Source organism: Lucilia sericata, unplaced genomic scaffold, assembly GCF_015586225.1.
Source record: "Lucilia sericata isolate MDLA Ls3-8-SP2 unplaced genomic scaffold, ASM1558622v1 Contig000089F_arrow, whole genome shotgun sequence".
Classification (NCBI taxonomy): domain Eukaryota; kingdom Metazoa; phylum Arthropoda; class Insecta; order Diptera; family Calliphoridae; genus Lucilia; species Lucilia sericata.
In genome coordinates, this window is record NW_023994122.1 from 596,780 (window position 1) to 617,450 (window position 20,671).

Genomic DNA, 20,671 nt, shown 5'->3' on the forward strand with positions numbered 1-20,671 from the left:
ATCATGATTAAATTATTGGGTACATAAATTACTCTATATTCGAATCGTTTCCAAAGAAATTATATATAGATCAAATCAAACTACTTTGCTTAACAAAATTAAAGAATTAATAAAAATATAAAAAAATTTCAACATTTCCTTAAATTTCTTTTTGACTTAAAATTTTTCATTAAATCCCCTTTCGGCATCTTTTTTTAGAATAAATTTTTAGTTCCAAATTCTAAATTTAAAAAAATTCCAAAAATTGCAATAAAATAACAATATGGCAAAAACTTTACCAGGTACTATTATTAAAATATAAATGATTTTTAAAAAATTATGTAAATTCTATACAAAGGTCCTGCTGATTTGTATCCTCTGCCACCAACGGTTGGTTATGAAAATCATGATTTACGTAAACATCGTTTGCCAAACTATTCGTTTGGCATTCGAACAACATTAAAAGACAATAGCTGCGGACCTGGTCCTAATAGATACAATGTATCGAAATTAGTGCGATATGGTGTAAGTAAAGCCAATAGATTTACAATGGCACCGAAAACATATTTAGAAGGTAAATCGTTAAATTTAAATATGTGTATATGTATAAGTTTATGAATTTATCTCCATGAATAGAAAAGGGTAAAAGTCCAGGCCCTATGGCTTATCAGCTTAGAGAATCTCCCATTTTTAAGGGTTCAAAATCACCAGAATTTTCCATGGGTAAAGTTAATACATTTTTCTTTAAAAATTGTGCTCCTGGTCCCAACAAGTACGGCATTAATGATACCTTCATCAAGCATAAGGCTCCTGAGTATAGCATGTAAGTTTTTGATAAATTATTTAATAAAAGTCTATAATTTGCTTTTTCTTTAAGTGGTGTTAAAAAATATTTGAAGGAATTAATACGTTCACCTGGTCCTGCGACATATCCGGGCGCGCCAATGTCTTTAATACGTCCCGATAGCCCTAAATATACATTAACGCCTCGCACCGAGTACACTTTTAAATTATATGGACCTGGTTCGAATTACTATAATCGTATGGAATATAAACCTGGTAAACGAGCCCCCACCTACTCTTTCGGAACACGCCATTCTCCACGTTCCGGTACTATGATTGTACCTTGTGATAATATATAATTGCCATATATGTACATTAACAAATTTCAATACATTACACTTTTGGCGCTCTATTTTTAAGAAGAAAAATTCAATAAAACATTTTTCTTAAAGAAATGATTTTTTAGCTGACTTTTAATCACCTTTAAATGATTTTTTTTGCAATAGAGACATAAGAATACAGATATTACTATATGAATATATTTTTTAAATTATAGATTCGAAATGTTAGACTATAATGAACATTTCCTTGCAAAGAATGATTAAGTTTTTATTGTAACTTGCTTATAATAGGTATAACTGATATTTATCGGTCTATAAAAACCTTCAATATGAGTCGATAGATTTACATATTAATATTTTTGTATGTTACAAACATTATCACAGGTGAAAAGTGCCCACTATAGAGGTGTAGGGTATAAAGCTAAGTATACAATGCGAATACATCACATCCATTTTTGGTTTTAGTCATATTTAATAGAATGTATTTACAATTTTATAAACTTTATCATAATTAAGCCTACGAGTATAGCTAATTCAAATATTATTATTAAGATTAAGATAAGTTTATTATATAAAACTTCACGTTGAAGCTTACGTATAATACTGCGTGACTGAGAGATATCATCGTCGGCATTTTCCAGACGACGTGTAGAACGTAAAAGTGATTCACGCTGTTCGCTCAACTCGGAAAGTACCTTTAAACAATAGAAATATTATAGGCACAATTAGGAATAATTGTTAAATAAATTAATAATGTATGTATATTATGCACATCAACTTTGTATACTAGTTTTAGGAGTATATTTTTACATTGTAATATTGTTTTTTTATCATAGAGGCTTTATAAATATTACTGAATATTAAATTAATAGGACTTACTTCAGTTCCAATTTGTTCGGATTCATAGGCTATTTGATTGGAACGCTGCAGACTGGCACCAGTACGTTGCAGAACATCATGGGTATTTGCAGCTAATTGTTCTTGGTTATTAAAGGAACGAGACATTTTTTATAGTATCAATTGTTATAAAAATATAAACAAATATGATTTTACATTTATTATTTGTTCAATTAGTTTCCTTCTTTTTGTTTATCTGATAATCAGGGATGGATAATTAAATATACTATGTAATACTACTAATTTTTATCAGATTTTTATAATTAGCTCTTTCCAAAAAAATCAAATATAAATTAAAATATTTTTCTAATTGAATTTATTTAGTTTTTTAAATTATTTGTTAATATAAACTAGTGAAACTTGCTATTTTAAGTAACGTAAATGACAATGTATAAAACTTTCCATCGCTGCTACATTTTTTAATTTTTTATTTTACAACACTGAAAAACATATGTTTGACACTTACTAAAAAACAGTGGTACCATATATAATAAAAGTTTGTTGGGAAATAACAGTTTAAAATGTATATACTTTTCTCTATTTGACTGGGATAATACATTTTTCATGCTACATTTAAATAAAATTTGGAAACATTACATTCAAGTACCAAGTGTGGAATCTGCATTTTTTAATATTTTTATTTTTTTAACTTTTTAATCAAAGGAAAAGAATTATATTTAATGCCGAAAAATTTGGGTATAGTAAAATTTGTCTTTATTGAAATATGGCAACTCATCATATAAATAACTTTTATCAACGTCAGTAGTTGTAATTTTTTTAGTTGATGATCATAAAAATTAATAAAATTGAAAAAAATATAAATAAATTAAGTGATAGTTTATAAAATAATTTTTACAGTTTATTCGATTACAAGGGATATAACCAACGTCTATACATGAAAATGAAAAAAACCTGGGTAAAGCGGGAAAATATATATTATGTCCCATTTTATAAACAAAAATCGAAAATGTTACTTTTGGGCATATTTCTACTGGGCATTATATTCTTTGTATACCAAGCTGTTTCCATAAACCAACTGCCAAATGCTAGCACACCATGGTCATTGGAAGGTACTGTACAAGGTCTAAAAAGGAAACACAAACAAATACAAGCGTCATTGGGTAAAAAACAAACTGATAATGATTCGGGGGGAGGTGGTGGCGTATACGACGAAGGTGGCGGTAATGGTGATAATGAGGATGCTAACTTATCACCAGATACTATAAAAATTATAAGGTAAAATACCGAGTATGTAAAACTTAAACAGTCGTGCTAGCGTATGGTTTTTAAGATGTTATTCTTTAGATAAACGTAAATAAAATGGAATAAATGTTTCTTAACAAACTGGCAATTTGGACAATATTGGATCAATGAAGTTATGAGCAATTATTTAAGCTAAGTCCTCATATATTATTCACTTTAGAATGTTTTTACTTTTTTAATTTCAAACTGAATTTAATGTTGTAGTTACAATTAACCAATCCTTACACAACTTAAAAGATTGGTTAATGCTGTCACAAAATTTATTCATATAAATGTTTGGGGGCATTTGGTATACACAGAATTTTCATCTTACTTCAAATTATAATTTAATAGAACTAAATTTGAACATGATTGCTTAAAAACTGACTGTATTTACGACTGTTTAAGTGTAATTCCGTCTGAATATTATTTTATATACAGTTAATTTCGGTAATATAACATTCTTTTTACTACTTATTTTAATTTTTTTAGAGGCATTCGACTCTTCGATTACGACTCTTACAAACCGAATTTCGAGGGGAAATTCCGCTGCTTAGACGGAAGCTTAGAAATACCATTTGAACGCGTCAATGATGATTATTGTGATTGTGTACACGATGGCAGCGATGAGCCAAGTACAAATGCCTGCAGTAATGGCCGCTACTATTGTAAATATCAAAAACGTCACATTACAGGACGGGGACGTGATATTTTCGTGCATAGTAGTCGGGTAAATGATGGAATTTGTGATTGCTGTGATGGCAGTGATGAGTGGAAGGGAACCAAATGCAAAAATAATTGTTTATAGAAGTGATAGAACTGAGTTTCTTACAGAAAACAAACTAGTTGTAAGTAGTTATTTATTTGTTTTAATTATCATTTAAAAAAATCCGAAACAAGTTTTAATTCAAGTCATTGAATGACCGTGAAAATATTGTAGCTACTAGGGTAATTAATTTGTAATTTGCATTTTTAAATTGCTAAATTTACTTTTTTAAGAGAATTTTGTTTTCAATATTTTTTTCTAGAATTTATTATAATAATTTTGATTTTAAAAATTCTGTAAGTTTAAAATTAAATTTATTTTTAATAACTATAGTAACGACACCAAATTGTGTAATGTTTTATTTTAGTAAATAAAGGTCTCATTTTGTTAGATGAAAGAAGAATGAATACATAAGAATTGTTTATGAAATGATATGAAAATATTTGTGAAACTTAAAACTTTTCATGTTTTTTTTTTGTTCTTTAGATACAAACCCTTGAGCTAAAGATAAAACAATTTAAAATAAAATACAAAAAATCTTCTCAAAAATCTATAATTAAATGATTAAAACTTTTAATTTCAGGAATATATTTCTATAATATTTATATACATTTTCTAAGAAAGTGTAATTTTGTAATTTCTTGTAAAATTTTATAAAAATAAATCATCACAACGAACAGGTTTTTAGTCTGTCATTGTTTTTTTTTTTTTTTTTAAATGAAGTAATAAGTTTAAGATTCGAATGGTTTTGAACTATTTGTATGAGAATGATATTAAAATTGTTTTTCCTATATTTTTTAGTATAGCGTTTAAAAAGAATTTATATTGTAGGATATTTTTAAGATTTTTTTTTATATAATTTGTAAAATACAAACTAAAAAGTTTTTTTAAATAAAGTTTTTATAATAAAATTCAATTTTTGTCTTATTATTTTAAATATTCCCCCTATTCTGCATTTTGATTAAGTTCCCGTATTTAGTTACGCAACAAACAAAAAGAAGAATTAATTGCATTTTTGAGATATCCTGCCCTAAAAACTGAAAAATTCCTGTTTTGGCTATATTTGAATCGTTATAACTGCACGAGATATATTTATAAATAAATTCTGTTCCCGATTGGCCATATTTGGCACTGCTTTACGCGAAAAGTTTTGGAGTCCAATGGTGTCCATTATAGTATTTTTTGTTGTTATCTATACATTAATGGATAACACAAGCCAACAAATTTTTAACCCTGGGACCTAAGTATACTTTTCTAAAGGGTTGAGCATCTTTAAATCCGAATCTGGTATCCGAATTTTTCTATCACATGAGGTTTTTGAGATATCCTGACCTATAAACTGAAAAATTTCCGTTTTAGGCTATATTTGAGTCATTATAACAGCATGAAGCATGATAAAATCTATTAAGTCATCTGAAACTTCTGTCTGTAGATTTTATAAGGACTTGAACACAACAATTTAATAATAGCTATAAATTATTAGTGAATTGTTACTTATCTTTTTTCGTTATATTTATTTATTATTGAAAAATAAAACACTTTTTATTTTTTATTTTGACATACATATTTAAGTAGAACTTAATGAATATGGAGTTGGTTTTCTTTATTATTATTTTTACTCTTCAAATAATTTTGTTTGTTTTTTAGCTTTAGTTTTTAATTTTAAATCTTAAAGACTAACATGTATGTTTCAATGTGTGTATGTATATTAAGTTAATGTTTATGTATAATTTTTATTTAAATTCTTATAGATTGTGTGAAATAATTTTTATATATATACTATATTGTATATACTCTTACCAATGTATGCAGTAGTTAAGTATATAAAATTATAAACAATTTAAATTTAATGCCAAATGCTAATATTTTTAATAAATAATAAAAAAAAATTTGGGACTTAAACTGTATGAATAATTATTTTTGAAGTGGGTGAAAATTATAAAAAGCAGATTTTAAATTTATACATATTTTTTATGTTGTTTGCCAAAAAATACTGTTAAAAAGTTTTGGTATTTGAATTTTATTTGATTTTTTACTTTTCTTTATAAGTATGCATATACAATTTTATTTCTTTGTTTAAATATTTCTTTCAAGTGAAACGCATTAATGCAATTTTGAACTGCTAATTCGAAAAAGGTACTTTTTTAAAGTTATTTTATTATTATTTTTTCATTTTAATTTGTTTTCTTTTTTATTTAAAATAAATGATAAACATATTATTCTTTTTTGCAAATGTTCAAAACTTAATTGTGAACGTTTGTTTACCTTTCATATAACGTTAGCTTAGTATGCAAATGTATCAAATCCTTTTTAGAAAAATTTAAAGTTGTTTAATAACTGGTATGTATTGAAAAATAAAACATAAAAGAAGTAAACTGTGTTTACAAATATGTAAAGCAAGAAAAGTTTTATGCTTCTCATGTAAAAATTTATTTAAGAGGCCTTATTGGCACTTTTGCGTACTTAACTAACGATATCAAAATTAATTAAATTTTCCTTTTTATTTAAATTGCAAAATCTTACAATACTACTAAAAATTTATTTCTTTTAGTTTATTATTTATATCAGTTTAGAGAGCCATACATGTGTTTATTGTAATTATATGTCAAAAATTACAATTACATATTATTTTATATAATGTGTGGTTGTTTAACTTGTTTCTTAGGTTTTCTATTAATTTTTTTTAATTATTTATATTTATGTAAATATATCACCTAAAAGCTATTTAATACTTAATTTATTATGTGTTTTCTTTTCCTTCTTTTTTAATTTCTTTCTTCATTATGTTCTTTTTTATATATGTAACCTTTTAAAAACTTATAAAAAATTTAAGTAAAGTTGTAAAACAAAAAGCATCACTAAAACAAAATGGTTTTATTGAAAAATAAAATAATTATAAATTTTTCTACAAATTCTAGTGTGCTGTAAATAATAGGGACAACTTCGATATTTTTACTTAGATGATTAAAATGCTCAATCAAAATAAAAACACTGTGTTATAAATGTGTTTAGCAATGATAAGAGTTTATGTTTTATGGGTCCATTTTCTTTCTATTCACTGAATATGGATATTATGTATTGACAACACAATTGTATCTGAAATAACTATTTAATATAAAAACATATTCCAAAAAGGTGTTTGTACAAATGTTTAGTGAAAGCGTTAGATGCCTTAAAAGTTGTAGCAATACCTCTCAAACGTTTCGTATTTAATCCTACTAAAATCAGTCTATAAGTGACCAATAAATTGTTTAGATATGTTAATTTAAACAATAAGAATCTTCTTCCAAAATTTACTGTAATGTTTAAAGAACTTGTATTAATCGATATTTTTATAAAATTCTATTTAAACAAGTTTTAATAAATATAAACAATTGGAACGAAATCTGTAAGAATTCGCTTGTTGAACTTATTGAACGTAACGTTAGAAATGTAATATTTAATTTAACTTTGAAATTATGGAATTTGTTTATCAGTGTGGACAAAATTGCAGTAATTTATAAAAGTAAATTGTAAATAATTTAAGATTTTTGAATACAATTCATTAGAAATCATTGTAACATTTAAATACAGTTGATGAATTGACCAATTATTAGCTACGAAATCAAATACATACAAATCGTTAGAGGAAACCTTCCGAGAAAATATATAAATAGGTAGTAAAAAATCAGTTTTAATGTAATTATACACATAAATGTTTAGAAAAACAAAAATGTTGTAAATTTTTATTGCACTGGAACAAAAAAACATCTATAAAAGGAAATCAATTTATATTTAACGAAATAAATGAAAATGAAATAATTAAAAATTATATTATATACTCTAGTATATAAGTATATGAAAATAAAAATATGCTTATAACGCACATTTTTTAAAGACAATTCGCAATTTAATATGTAAATATTTAATTGTTTACCTAAATAAATGAAGAACAACAAACAAGAGATTCAACGACACAGCGTGTAATACAACTTTTGTAACTTACGTTTGGACTTACACTGGTGAGTATGATTATGATGATTAGTATTATTGTTGTTGTGCGCATGATGATTAATATTTGAAGAAGTTGTAGTCGTACCAGCAGTATTTGAATTAGCATTAATTCCTATAATTGCATTAGAGGATAATTGCTGTTGTACCTGCTGCTGCTGTTGTTGATGGTGATGTTGATGAACTGTAGTAGTTGTAGCAAGATGTTGTTGCGTTTGATGCTGTTGTTGTTGTTGTGTATTATTCAATAGTGTTGCTGTTGTTGTATTATAATTATGGCGAAAACGTTGGGGTGTTTGATAGGATTGATAATTAAAAAAATTTGTATGATTTTGATGATTGATATTTACAATTGAATTGGTAACAGATGATGCTGTGGCCGATGCAAGTGACGTAGGTGAAGTAACATTTAAGTTAACTGAGGAAGCAGCCGTAGCAGCGGCAACCGCAGCCACTGTCGATTGTGATATTAAAGCTGCTGCTGCGGCAGCTAAACCGCTAGTGGTGGTCGAAGATGATGAAGCTGCTGCAACAGCAGCTGAAGCAATACAATGTAAAATATGATTCTGTTGTTGCTGTTGCTGCTGCTGTTGTTGCTTGTGTTGTTTTTGTTTGTGAGAAGAAGAAGCTGAAGCTGATGAAGACACTTTGCCATGGTGATGATGATTATGGTAATTATGATGATGATGGTGATTAGAACGTCTTCGGTGGTGGTGATGATGATGATGGTGGCGATGTCACTTTTCTTCAGACGTCTGCGATTGTGGCTGTGGATGCTGTTGATCATTGTTTTGTGCATTATTAGGTGTTTGTTGTTGTGTCAATTGTCCTCCTTGCTGCTGCAACTGTTGCGAGTGTAATTGCTGTTGTTGATTTTGATTGTGTATATGCTGGCAAAATGCTTGTAATACTTCAAAATGTGTCATTAAATTGGCTGTCTGACTATCGTAATGTAAATGGCGTGTAACTTGAGCGCCCAAACGTCTTAAAAGATCGGTAAATGTTTTCTCCTCTTTTCTTATCCAAGGTCGTCGATCGTCTTGCACTTGATATGGTGTTAAATGAACATGTATATTAATGGCTAAAGGAAATTAAAAAGATAACCCATTAAGTAATACGTTTCAATTTGTTTTCATATGATTTGTTTTTACCCATTCTTGTTAAGGTTTCTAATAAGCTTCGGGAAGTAATCCATGTATTCTTTTGACCCCCGTGCCCACCATCTAACCAATACATGTCTTTAATACGAGACAATAAACGTCCCATAGTACTATCATCGGGTGTAAGAGTTTTTAAGTAATGAAATTCGTATATGAACTGAAAAAAAGTAAATAAATTTTAATTATTATATACATATGTACATACATAAATATAGCTCTATTTTTAGTAGATTGTTCAAAATTTAAATTTCTTAAGGTTAATAGAGAACATATTTGGTGTTAAAGAAAAGTTTTTGGATATTATATTTATGCAAAGAATTGGTGTACAGAATTTATATAAAATCGGAAAGGGTCATGTTGAAAATTTTACTTTCTGTTCAAACATTTTGAAGATTTTTAATCGTTTGCGCTTTAGAAATAATTAATTATTTATTAAAAACCAATTTTTTTCCTACTGATTAATATATTAAGGTACATGTTTATTTCTTATTTTTAATTTTGTTAAAAAGCATTCAATCACGTTTGGACGTTTTGATAGAAAATATTTAAAATTGTTACCTTTATGTGATACATTGAAAATGTCGTTTGTATTTTGAATATGTATTGATTATTTTTCTATAAATTTTAATTTTTATTTAAATATATTTCCTTTCATATTTATGTAAGTAAAAGTGACTCTTTTAGATTTAAATCATTGTAATTAGTTTAAAACCTTAAGTCAATTTATATTTTTAACATTTTTGTAATTGTTTTAGCAAATCTTTTCGAAATTCTTCATATTCTTTTTGTGTTTCAATTTTTCTACAAAGTTGTTCGAGTATTAGACGTCCACAAGTACCACCATCGCCCTTATTGATCATTTCAAATTTTCCATGTTCTATATCATATGGTAATCCCATTTCACATAATTCTTCAAATTGTTCTTTCGAAATTTTTGATGTGTAATTTAAATATTCACTACACTTTTCGAAAATTTCCACATATTGTTTGGTTAAAGACTTGTCGCCGCTTGAAAGTTTTTGTAGAAATGATTTAAATAATTCGACTCCTTTTTTATCCGTAAGTATATCACAAACGCTTAAAGCAATTAAACGGCTTATTTCCTGGTTAGCATTCATTATTATATCTAAGCGAATATTTTTCCCTTTGGTTGATGTTTCCTCTATAACAATTTGTAAGATACTAAATAATAGTGCTCAAATTTTTTGCGATGATGCAATTATAATTTAGCAAAATGTTTATTTTGTTTTTCTTTTTTTTTTTTTGAATGAATTTTGTTTTTGCTTTTTTAATTTGTTGTGAGAGGGAGAGAGAAATAACTCTATTATTGAGAGATCAATTTTTGTAAGTGTTGATATGCTAGTATATACTCTGTTGACAGTACTTTAGTACTTTTTGATATCGAAAAATACTACGGTACCCCCACGACAATTTTGGTACTTTTTTAACTTCACTTTTAATAAATATGCAGTTGACTTAAGCTATGTATACACGGTTGTTAGATCTTACAAAGTTGACAACATTGCAAAAGAAAAATTTTAAGTTCAACCGATTGTTAGATATTTTCTGCACATTTTACGGACAACGTTGTAAGATTTGACAACCATGCATCACAGCTTTTAGTAGGATATAGAACAGTTTGTAGTCAATTCTAGTCTATAGTATATTCTATTATTTAGACTATAGCCCAATCTATATATAATTTAGTCTATAGTCTATTTTATAATCTATATATAATTTAGTCTATAGTCTACTCTATAGTAAAGTATATAATCTAGTCTATTCTATAGTCTAGTCTTTAGTCTACTCTATTATCTAGTCTATAGTCAAGTCTATAGTCTATTCTATAGTCTAGTCTATAATCTAGTCTTTAGTCTAGTTTATAGTCAAGTCTATAGTCTAGTCTATAGTCTAGTATATAGTATAGTCTAGTCTATAGTCTAGCCTACAGTCTAGTCTATAGTCTAGTCTAAGTCTATAGTCTAGTCTATAGTCTAGTCTATAGTCTAGTCTATAGTATAGTCTATAGCCTAGTCTATAGTCTAGTCTATAGTCTAGTCTATAGTCTAGTCTATAGTCTAGTCTATAGTCTAGTCTATAGTCTAGTCTATAGTCTAGTATATAGTCAAGTCATAGTATACTTTATAGTATAGTCTATTGACTAGTCTTGGTAACATATGTAGTTACAAATAACACTCCATTAGCAAGACTAGTCTATAGTTTAGTCTTTAGTCTAGTCTATTCTATAGTCTAGTTTATAGTCTCTCTAGTATATAATCTAGTCTATAGTCTAGTTCATAGTCTAGTCTATAGTCCAGTCTACAGTTTAGTCTATTGACTAGTCTTGGTACCATTGCTACAAATAACACTCCATTGGGATATTTAATTTTACAAATTTTAAAGTTAATTATTTAGTCTAGTCTATTGCCTAGTCTTGGTACTAGAGTTACAAATAACAATCCGTTAGCATATTTAATTTTTAAAATAGTTAATTTTTTCCCACCCTGTTTAATTTACGACATACAACTTCCCATCTCTGATTTTGGCAATAACAAAACAAGAACAACAAACAACTTCATGCATAACGTGTTGTTCTACGAAATTTTCAGAGATTGTATCGGATTTCTGCTTATATCTCTGTTATTTATGGACCAATTTTGCTGATTTTAAACAGCGATCTTCTTGAAAGCATTTCTGATAGAATTATTTACGGTAATCTGAAAATTTTTTGCAACATACATACAGATAGGTACAAAAAGAACCCCTCCCTCATAATAACAATTAACTTAAACTTTTCGATACCCATCTTTTAGCGTTGGTTTTGAAGACCAAGTACATTAGAACATTCGAATTGGTCTATGGACCAACTTGAAGCCAACTACATCAAAAAATTTATTTCTAAATTATATATACAAATCTATGCTAATGTTTATAGGAAATTGGCATAATGTTTGGAATTAGAAATGTGTTAAAAGCTAAATGTACACACACGGTTTTAATTTTACAATTTCGAATGTTTCCAGTAAATTTAAAAAATTATTTTCAGGCCTACACTTAAATCGAAAATTAAAAAAAATTTACTTTAAAAAATGTAACGATTTTTACACCGTTGTTTGTATGTGATTAGCAGACTCACTTGATTGAGAACGACACAACCCTTGCTAAAGCCGATTATAATCAATTTTGATTTGTCTAAGTTGAGATTTTCACGCCACCACAAAGGATTCTGTTGCTGTTGATTAGATGATTGCTGTTGTTGTTGCTGCTGTAAGGAACAATCGTTGCTATTGTTTAAATTGTTAAAATGTTGTAAATTTTCATTATTTTGTTGAGACTGTGTTGTTACATCACTTTGCTGTAGTGTTGTATTTGTTGCTGCTGCAGCAGTCGAGGAAGAAGAACCTGTTGAAGCTAATGTTGTAGTAGATGAAACACTTGTTAGCGGTGCTACTGCTGCCACTGAAGTATCATTATCAGTGCCAGCAACTGATGAACCACTATTATTTGAAGATGTATTATTTAAATCACTAGAATTGGAAAAGATAACAGCACCATCTGCATCAACAGTGACATTTTCTTGAACCTATAAAGCAAAAACCATATTTTTAATATAATTATTCATCTTATGAAAGTACAAAGTGTGTTTACCTGCAAAATATCAATGTCCATTTCCTGACTACTATCACTGGCATTAGAAGATGACGAAGAAGAATCTGACGAAGCATTTGATAGGGTGGATGATACCAGTGCAGCAGCAGCGGCTGCAGCAGCTACAGCGGCAGCAGCTGCTGCTGCCTGCGCCGCTTGATCTAATATTTCATTTTCTGGTATAGAAATCAAACGCTGCGATAAATTTTGTAACAATCTATTGGCGTTGGAAATAAAATTGGTATTTATAATAAATTTTTAAAATTACAAAATAAATTTAAAATACATACTTTTCCAAATGTTGCAAGGCATGGTTCATGGGGGTGTGATCCGGCACACCAGCGTTATTTCCACGTACAAAATTATCAAAACAACTAAATGTCTTGAATTCCATTCTATTGTGGGAAAAGTAAATTTAAAATGAAAAAATAAATTAGAATATTATAAACAAAATGGTTATTTATTTTCTTAGCTATTGCAAGTTCAAGAAAATATAAAAGCATAAATATTTATTTAATTATTGTGCAGGACATAAAAGGAATTAATTCATAATAATCAAAACTATTTTATATGAATGTATATTTTAGTGACAATATTAGAAACTTTAAAAATACAAATAAAATATGGAAGTAAAATATTTTAACCTTAAAGACTTTTAGTATTATTAAAAATAAGAAATGTTTCTACTTAAAGATTAAATTCATTTTTATATCTGATACACATTATAAAATCAGATAAAAATACCAACCTCACTGGACGCACGACTATTATATGCGAACGTGGAAATGCTTCTCTTAGCAAAATAGCAGAATTTTCTAAATTATATTTCATGTAACCCCGACTGTCACGATTTGTTTCCATGCTCTCAGGAAAATCCTACATAATTGAAAACAAATAAAAAATAATTAATATCACAGATGTTGTTATTTACGTATATTTAAATTTATATTTCATTTTAATAAAGATTATATTTAGAAATTTGAAAACAATTAAATTTAAAGATTTTCAATAAATCAAAAATGTATGTATGTGCAATTTTCTGTACAATTGTAGATTTAGAATTTTGAAAATGTTCATTTAATTATGAATATGTGTGTACTTCTGTGCATACCTGGACATCACCGCCAAAGTAAACAACTGCCGTAGAGTCTTCAACATTTTGATTTTGTTGTCTTATAATCGGAGGACAATACACAATATCATTTGTCCGATTTTGGAAACCGGCCACTGAAAATATTCGAAATGGACCAGCTGATGTGCTTGGTGTGCATAAACGATCCGCACTGCCACCAAGCATTACCTCAGAGTTAGTAACACGTTTTTGTAATTGAAAAAATTTATCAATGGTTACCTAAAACAAAGAATATACAATTATATAAAAATACATATTTAATTAGTAAATTATTAGTTTAATAAGTTAAAATGTTAAATTGAGTAGAATACATATAATGAAAAATCGTGAATTATGGTGATCTACTTACAAATGTAAGTATATATAATTTATATACATAGCCCATTTGCAATTTAAGGTTCATAACTCAAAAAACCTAGTTTCGAGATTTATGCCAATTTACAAATAACTTTTACGAAGTAAGAATAATTGGATATTTTGTAGAACTCAACTTCAAACACCAGGACTTTAAGTAAAGACCTTTTGTTGCAAATGTGCGACATAGTTTGTTGTTTTTAAAAAATATTGTTCCAATATATTATATTAAAAAGTAAAATTAAATAAATACTTTTTATACTTGATTTTTTTGAAATTTTACACTATTTTGTATTATTTGTTGGAATTTAAAAGCTATTTTAGATCAGAAGTATCAGATAGATGTTATTTCTTACATTTCTAAATTTCAAAATTAATTAATTTCGAACAAAAGTCACTGTATCAATGCCAAAGTATAATGTGAGTATATGCTATAATCCTTTATAGAACTATTATTTAATTATTCCTGGGTTATAAATATATAAGTTTACTAGTAGTGCAAACCATAAAATATATTTTATATAGAAAAGAACTACATTATAATATTATTTTTCTAAAAAATAGGATAACATTTACTACTTTTTTGATATTGAAAGCTATAGTAATTTGATATCGTAATACGAATGAACGCACTGTGGTTCCAATTCAAAATTCAGGTGGACAATATTATAAAAGTCTGTATCTTCTGAATTTGGGGAAATAAAGGGGTTTTCAAATAGACTTTTTTTTCATAAGAGAATCGGGTGAAATTCAACAAATGTTGGATCATGTTTTCGTTGTAAAATGTTAAATATAATAACTAAATACCATATAGAAATTCATACTTCAAAACTTATATAACTTTTAATAAATATAAATTTTATATTTATGTGATTCAAATTTGTATACCTTGGTATATGTATACATATAGTTATTTTATAAAAATAATAATTTTATTAAATATAAAACTATTTATTAATCCAGTCAACATCTGCTGTACAATGATTGGAAAACTGTATACAGTCTCTACTTAACATATTTTCTCAAGGGCTCATCGTTTTACATTCAGTATTAATTTAAAAACTTGGGATACAGTGATGGTGAAGAAATTGCTTAAAGTTTCTCCGTTTACTAAATGGTATCACTTCCTTCCGTCTGTATATAGTGTTAATGGTATAAATGGACATTAGGTTGATGCAAACACATACTATTTACTAATTTTTATGTTCACAAATTTTTTCTAACAAATTAGCACACACTTATTGACACAAACTTACCTTCATCATACTTTTTTCATCCATCACCGTATCATGGAATTTTCCAATCATTTGTACAGTTTTGACCAGTTGCAACAGCAGATTGCTCCAAGCAAGGTCAGTAGGCACTTTCAGAATATTACTGAAACCAGTAGAAATCGTTCAGATATCGTTTGTGTTGAGTGACTTTATTAATATTATTTAATTATCTATTTAAATACATTGCCTAAATATCACTTCTTTTTAATAAATAATAGTATTAATAAATATATATTTTTTCTACACTTGTTTGTTTCATAGAAAGCCAAACATAAAAACATATAATGATCTGTCATTTTGACAGATAATTGGTGCGAGATCTAATAGTTGCCAGAAATTTTTAAAATATTAGTGGCAGGTTATATGTTGCCATACTTTATGTGTAAATATGTAAATTCATAATTTTAATGAATAATGAAAAATAATCACTCCGATATATTCAAACTAATGAATGGCTATCTTTTAATTTGTATTATAAAGTGTAATTTAGAAAATAGTCTAGACGTAAATTTACAGAAATTATTCTATAATTTCCTAAAACTATTTAAACTTAAATTAAAGGCCAATTAAAAAACAACATTGCTTAATTTATTGAATTATTATTTGAATCCCCATATATATAAATCTAAAATATATTTTAGAAATATGCAAACATGACAATATAATGCATGTACTACGTAATAACTATAACAACAACAACATACCTTTTTAAATAAAAGAACTTTTCTCTGTTAATGACAAGTGATGAAAATTAATTTCTTAAGGAGATAAAATAATGACGAGTAACAGCAACAACACGCTGTCAATGGCCAATGATCTTTGAGTATATATAGTAAACATTAATAAACAAACAGCATTAAACGCGAGATCATCAATGTCAGATAAAATAGATGAATAATCCATATGAACGGATATAATTTACACAAACAAACATAAATGTTTTTAAAACTAAAACTTTTGAAATTTTTTATTTCAAACACAACAGAAATAATATTTTAAATTAAAAAATGTATTGCGATATCTGGCTTTACATTTTATTGGTCTTAATTTATCAGTATTTAAACGTTATTTTTCTAATAGTAATCATCTTCATAGAAGTCACGTTGACCATTGGCACCACTATTACAGCAGCCCATAAAGCGTAGTCGAGTGTCTTCTAAACATAATTTTGTATCCTCTTTCATTTCCTTAAGTTTAACACGCACTTCCTCACGCATTAAATTATAACACATGGCTACCAGGCCCATGCCTATCAACATGTATATGAAATTAATAGCCAATTTGGAGTGTTGATCTGTTATGGATTGCTGTAAGTCTGATACAAGATTTGGATCTATGGTAGCATCCTCCTTCACTTTTTTACGTGCCTCCGCTATATGGGAGGGCGTTACCAGCGAAGCACCCGGCACAAAGTCACCAAAACCAATTTTACACAGAGAAGTCATACAAAAATAGAATGAATTAAGGAATGACCACTTTTCCCAATTAGCAAACATTATGGTGCCGGTGAGTATATAGAAAATAATCACCCACAAACATGCTGTGGAGGGTACAATAATCTTTTTGCGTTGTAGTATAGCCAAACTGCCAGTTTCTAAGGCCTCTAAACGGCGATCCATATTGCTGTCACGATCCTGCGTGCATTCATGTAGACTGCGATATAGAAACTTGAATGATCTAGCCAATACTTTGCCCATATTGAGAAAATACAGTATGTAAAGAGGTATGCCAAATGTGGCATAAATTACAGTGAAACCTTTTCCCCATGGAGTTCTTGGCACCATATTACCATAACCAATCATTGTGATGACAGAGAGGCAAAACATTAAGGCCGCCGGAAATGACCAAATATCACTGGGCTTACGAAAATCATACCCAGATTTAATTATTGCCGCTATACGTACTTGATACTGCTGTAAAGCAATTTCAGTGAAACCTTGCCACTCTGATCTATTGAAAGTGTTGTATTTTTCTGTTATATTCCATAATTCTTGGGCACAATTGCTGCGCAGTTCTTCTACTTCCATTGGTGTATTGTCTTCATATTGCAGTTCTATATGCATAAAGGAAAAAGCACCACATATGGCGTATATAACAATTAGAGCTCCCACACCCACTTGTGTGCACATAAAGGTGACAAAATTGCGACAGCATCGTTTAAAACGTTTGCGTGGTAAATTACTAGGCGATGACGAAGACCCTGAAGAGCCTGCTCTACTTGGATGATGTGAATTTCTTTGAGATTTTGACATGTTTAGTTCGATATTATATAATTTTTATAATTTATTGGTAATTTTTTCTAATACATTAATTAGGGTTTCACTATAATCTCCATATTATTTTATTTATATTAAACTCAAAACTTAATTATCTATATTTCATTTTAATGTATTTTTTCAGTACGATACGAATTTTTGGTTTCTTTTCTTGTGTTATATTATAAAGTCTAAAAATAAAATTTCTTAGGCGGCTTGTACTACTACACAATATTTTCTTTCTTTATGCTTTCGTTGTTTGGTGCTTTCCTTTTTAAACTTTAATAAACGCGCGCTATAACTGAACATATTCAAGTTCCAAATACTACTAGCATGAGTTTTTCTTCCAATAATCCATAATGAAAGCAAAAAAAGCATACTCATTTGTACATTTTCTTTTTATCAAGAGAGCAAGATTGTTTGTTTATGTTTTCCGATCAACGGAAAATGTAAATATTCTCAAAAAAAAAAAAATTCTCAGCATTAATGGCACAATTTTGACCAATATTATAAGGTTTGGAAGGAAAAAGATTGCATATAAAATTTATTTATGTATTATTAAGTTCAATTCAATTTTGTTTAATATTTTTTAGACATTATTTTAAGTATTGTGTTCAGTTATTAGGTGTGCTAAATGTGAACCGATCATTGAAAACATTTTACGCTATGTACTTTATGGACTAAAAAGAGAATGAGAGGCAAAAAATTAATTTACAAATTGAAAGTATGCCATTAGTGTATTCAAGCCCGAGCATCCGAGAAAAAATATCAATATATTTATGTATTATGTTCAAATAAAGTCTATGGTAATCTTGAATTCCACACTAAATATAGATATTGTCGATCATAGTAAGGAATTTTCAAAATTTCATTTGGCAAAAAATTGTCTGATCATTATTTTTTCGTGCTACTTTTTGCATAGGGAGCACTTACTATAGTGGTGTAAGCAGGATTGGTAAATTCCTTAAAAGTACAATGGTGGATCAATAACCAATTTTAAATTTGTTTGCTCATTGAAATTAAAATCTAAAATTGTCAACTTTTTCATTATCTTCAGAAGAGGAAAAATACAATTCTACTCTTATATTGTTCTACTCTTTCTATTGTTTAAAAACCTGGAAGAGATTACAACCAGACATGTAGTAATAACTTTTACCAAAGCGGTTGCCTACTTTATAGGATTACTAAATCGCTAAAATTTAATATAATTTTAAAAGTTATTCAGTGCAATTTTTAATGGACGTTTAAAATATCTTTCTGATAAACATTGGACTATTCTGAGGTCTATTAATTAGTATAGTGACTAGACTATGAATTAGTCTTATAGTAGTCTAGTGTATAGACTAGACAATACACATCTAAAATATGGAATCTATTGACTAGTCTCTTGTCTAGCTTATAAGTAGTTTACTCTATTTGCTAGCCCATAGAGAGTCGATAGACTGTCTAGTCGATTGATCAATCTATTGACTAAATGGACTTACTTATTGACTAGTATAATAACTATTCTATATGATAATACAAATAACTGTTATTTTTATGGAATAATTTAATATTCAAATATGTATAATTAATTTCCAAATCAGAACAAAGGGAATCAATAAAATAAAATGGCTGTAAGGTATAGCCGGACTATTATAAACAAATTTGAAGCGACCCGTTTTATGGAACTTTGAGATGTTTTTGCATATAAAAATTTCAATTAGAAAATTTATTGATAAATCATACAATCAATTATGTACGTATGACGGTGATGATGCGTACATGAAAGAAATGGATACAAGAAAGCAAAAACTTAAAGAATATATAATGCAAAAAAAAAAAAAAAAAAATAGAAAAAGTTTATTGAGTGCATATTTAGCGCAAAAAGGTAAAAAGCGCAATACATACATATATGTACATATGCATGTATGTATCTTTTTCATCTTGTTGTGTGACACACAACAAACAAACACTTCTTCATATCTACTTTACTTTTTTTCTTCTTCCATTCTTATGTTCTTCATTCATCTATCTTTATCTTCTTTCTATACATCATCATTTATGCTCAATGTATACTTACAAATTTTCTTTGATCAAGTCTGCAACGAAGAAAAAATATTCTTTTATGCACACAGCGTTTTTACGCGCTAAAAATTTGTAACACAAAATAAACTAATTAAAAAACAATATATCAACTTTTTTAAGTCGTCTTTTTTCTATTATGAAATTATAATTATTTGTTTTTGTATTGTATTTCCTTCAATTTTTTTTATTACCGAATTCACAAGCCAATGGAAAAATGCTAATACGGGATAATGCAAACAGCCCCCGCGAGACACTTTATAAAATAATGAGCAAACACAATTTTTTCGTTTTTCCTTGCAAATTTTTTTCGTCTGCTTTTAGATGAATAGTTAATTAATTTTTCATTGATTTGTGTGCGTCGTTTGATTGATTTACATGTTTTTTATATTTTTACACACTTTTTGCACAATAAATAACAGGTTTTTGCGTATATTTTTAATATTGTTTAACAATGAATTTTTGCTCACAACTCTACTTTTTTCCAATTGGTTTTTTGTTGCTTTCTTCGTTTGTTCGCTTTTTTTTTGTTGGTTGATTGCGATTGTCAAAATATCTACAATAATTGTTGAAAAATGGCGTCATTTGTGCAACTCTACAATCAGTGTTGTATTTATAAACTACTCACTGATAGAGGGCGCTTTTATACAAACGATAACACAGTTTCGTGATAAGGCGGTGTAAAATTATGCATTGGTAAAGAGGTGTTCAGCAGTTATTTTCGATTACATTTTTTTTCATTTAGAAAAAGAAAAAAATTAAAACATTGCAGTCTATTGACTAAAT

General features: G+C 27.9%; 6 protein-coding genes across 13 annotated transcripts; 2 read left to right on the forward strand and 4 right to left on the reverse strand.

The window, feature by feature from the left end:
• Positions 1–147: 147 nt before the first annotated feature.
• On the forward strand, positions 148–1,217 carry LOC119599832 (outer dense fiber protein 3-like protein 2). Its single transcript, XM_037949739.1, has 4 exons — positions 148–281; positions 338–553; positions 616–802; positions 857–1,217. The coding sequence occupies exons 1-4, from the start codon at positions 263–265 to the stop codon at positions 1,119–1,121; spliced, it is 687 nt and encodes a 228-aa protein (XP_037805667.1). The 5' UTR covers positions 148–262; the 3' UTR covers positions 1,122–1,217.
• A 338-nt stretch (positions 1,218–1,555) lies between these two features.
• On the reverse strand, positions 1,556–2,218 carry LOC119599833 (t-SNARE VTI1). The gene is made up of 2 exons (XM_037949741.1): positions 1,983–2,218; positions 1,556–1,798 (listed from the first exon to the last, which is right to left on the reverse strand). The coding sequence occupies exons 1-2, from the start codon at positions 2,106–2,108 to the stop codon at positions 1,589–1,591; spliced, it is 336 nt and encodes a 111-aa protein (XP_037805669.1). The 5' UTR covers positions 2,109–2,218; the 3' UTR covers positions 1,556–1,588.
• A 519-nt stretch (positions 2,219–2,737) lies between these two features.
• Positions 2,738–4,460, forward strand: LOC119599831. Its single transcript, XM_037949738.1, has 2 exons — positions 2,738–3,236; positions 3,735–4,460. Exons 1-2 carry the CDS (start codon positions 2,896–2,898, stop codon positions 4,048–4,050), a joined length of 657 nt encoding a protein of 218 aa, XP_037805666.1. The 5' UTR covers positions 2,738–2,895; the 3' UTR covers positions 4,051–4,460.
• Positions 4,461–6,650: 2,190 nt separating this feature from the next.
• On the reverse strand, positions 6,651–20,403 carry LOC119599802 (UPF0565 protein C2orf69 homolog). 8 transcript variants are annotated; one of them, XM_037949681.1, is made up of 10 exons: positions 20,080–20,403; positions 19,884–19,950; positions 15,549–15,669; positions 13,918–14,157; positions 13,555–13,682; positions 13,097–13,201; positions 12,807–13,023; positions 12,295–12,741; positions 9,150–9,315; positions 6,651–9,079 (listed from the first exon to the last, which is right to left on the reverse strand). In XM_037949681.1, exons 3-10 carry the CDS (start codon positions 15,597–15,599, stop codon positions 8,736–8,738), a joined length of 1,698 nt encoding a protein of 565 aa, XP_037805609.1. In that variant the 5' UTR covers positions 15,600–15,669; positions 19,884–19,950; positions 20,080–20,403; the 3' UTR covers positions 6,651–8,735. The 8 variants fall into 8 exon arrangements, with proteins under 8 accessions (XP_037805609.1, XP_037805611.1, XP_037805613.1 ...); XM_037949683.1 differs by lacking the exon at positions 19,884–19,950; XM_037949685.1 differs by lacking the exon at positions 15,549–15,669.
• On the reverse strand, positions 7,893–8,735 carry LOC119599807 (ecdysone-induced protein 74EF-like; the record flags this gene model as incomplete). The annotated part of the gene is made up of 1 exon (XM_037949691.1): positions 7,893–8,735. A coding segment is annotated over one exon (780 nt), but the record flags the coding sequence as incomplete, so codon positions are not given.
• LOC119599804 (TWiK family of potassium channels protein 18) lies at positions 16,585–18,641 on the reverse strand. The gene has a single exon (XM_037949688.1). The coding sequence runs from the start codon at positions 17,816–17,818 to the stop codon at positions 16,640–16,642; it is 1,179 nt and encodes a 392-aa protein (XP_037805616.1). The 5' UTR covers positions 17,819–18,641; the 3' UTR covers positions 16,585–16,639.
• Positions 20,404–20,671: the final 268 nt, after the last annotated feature.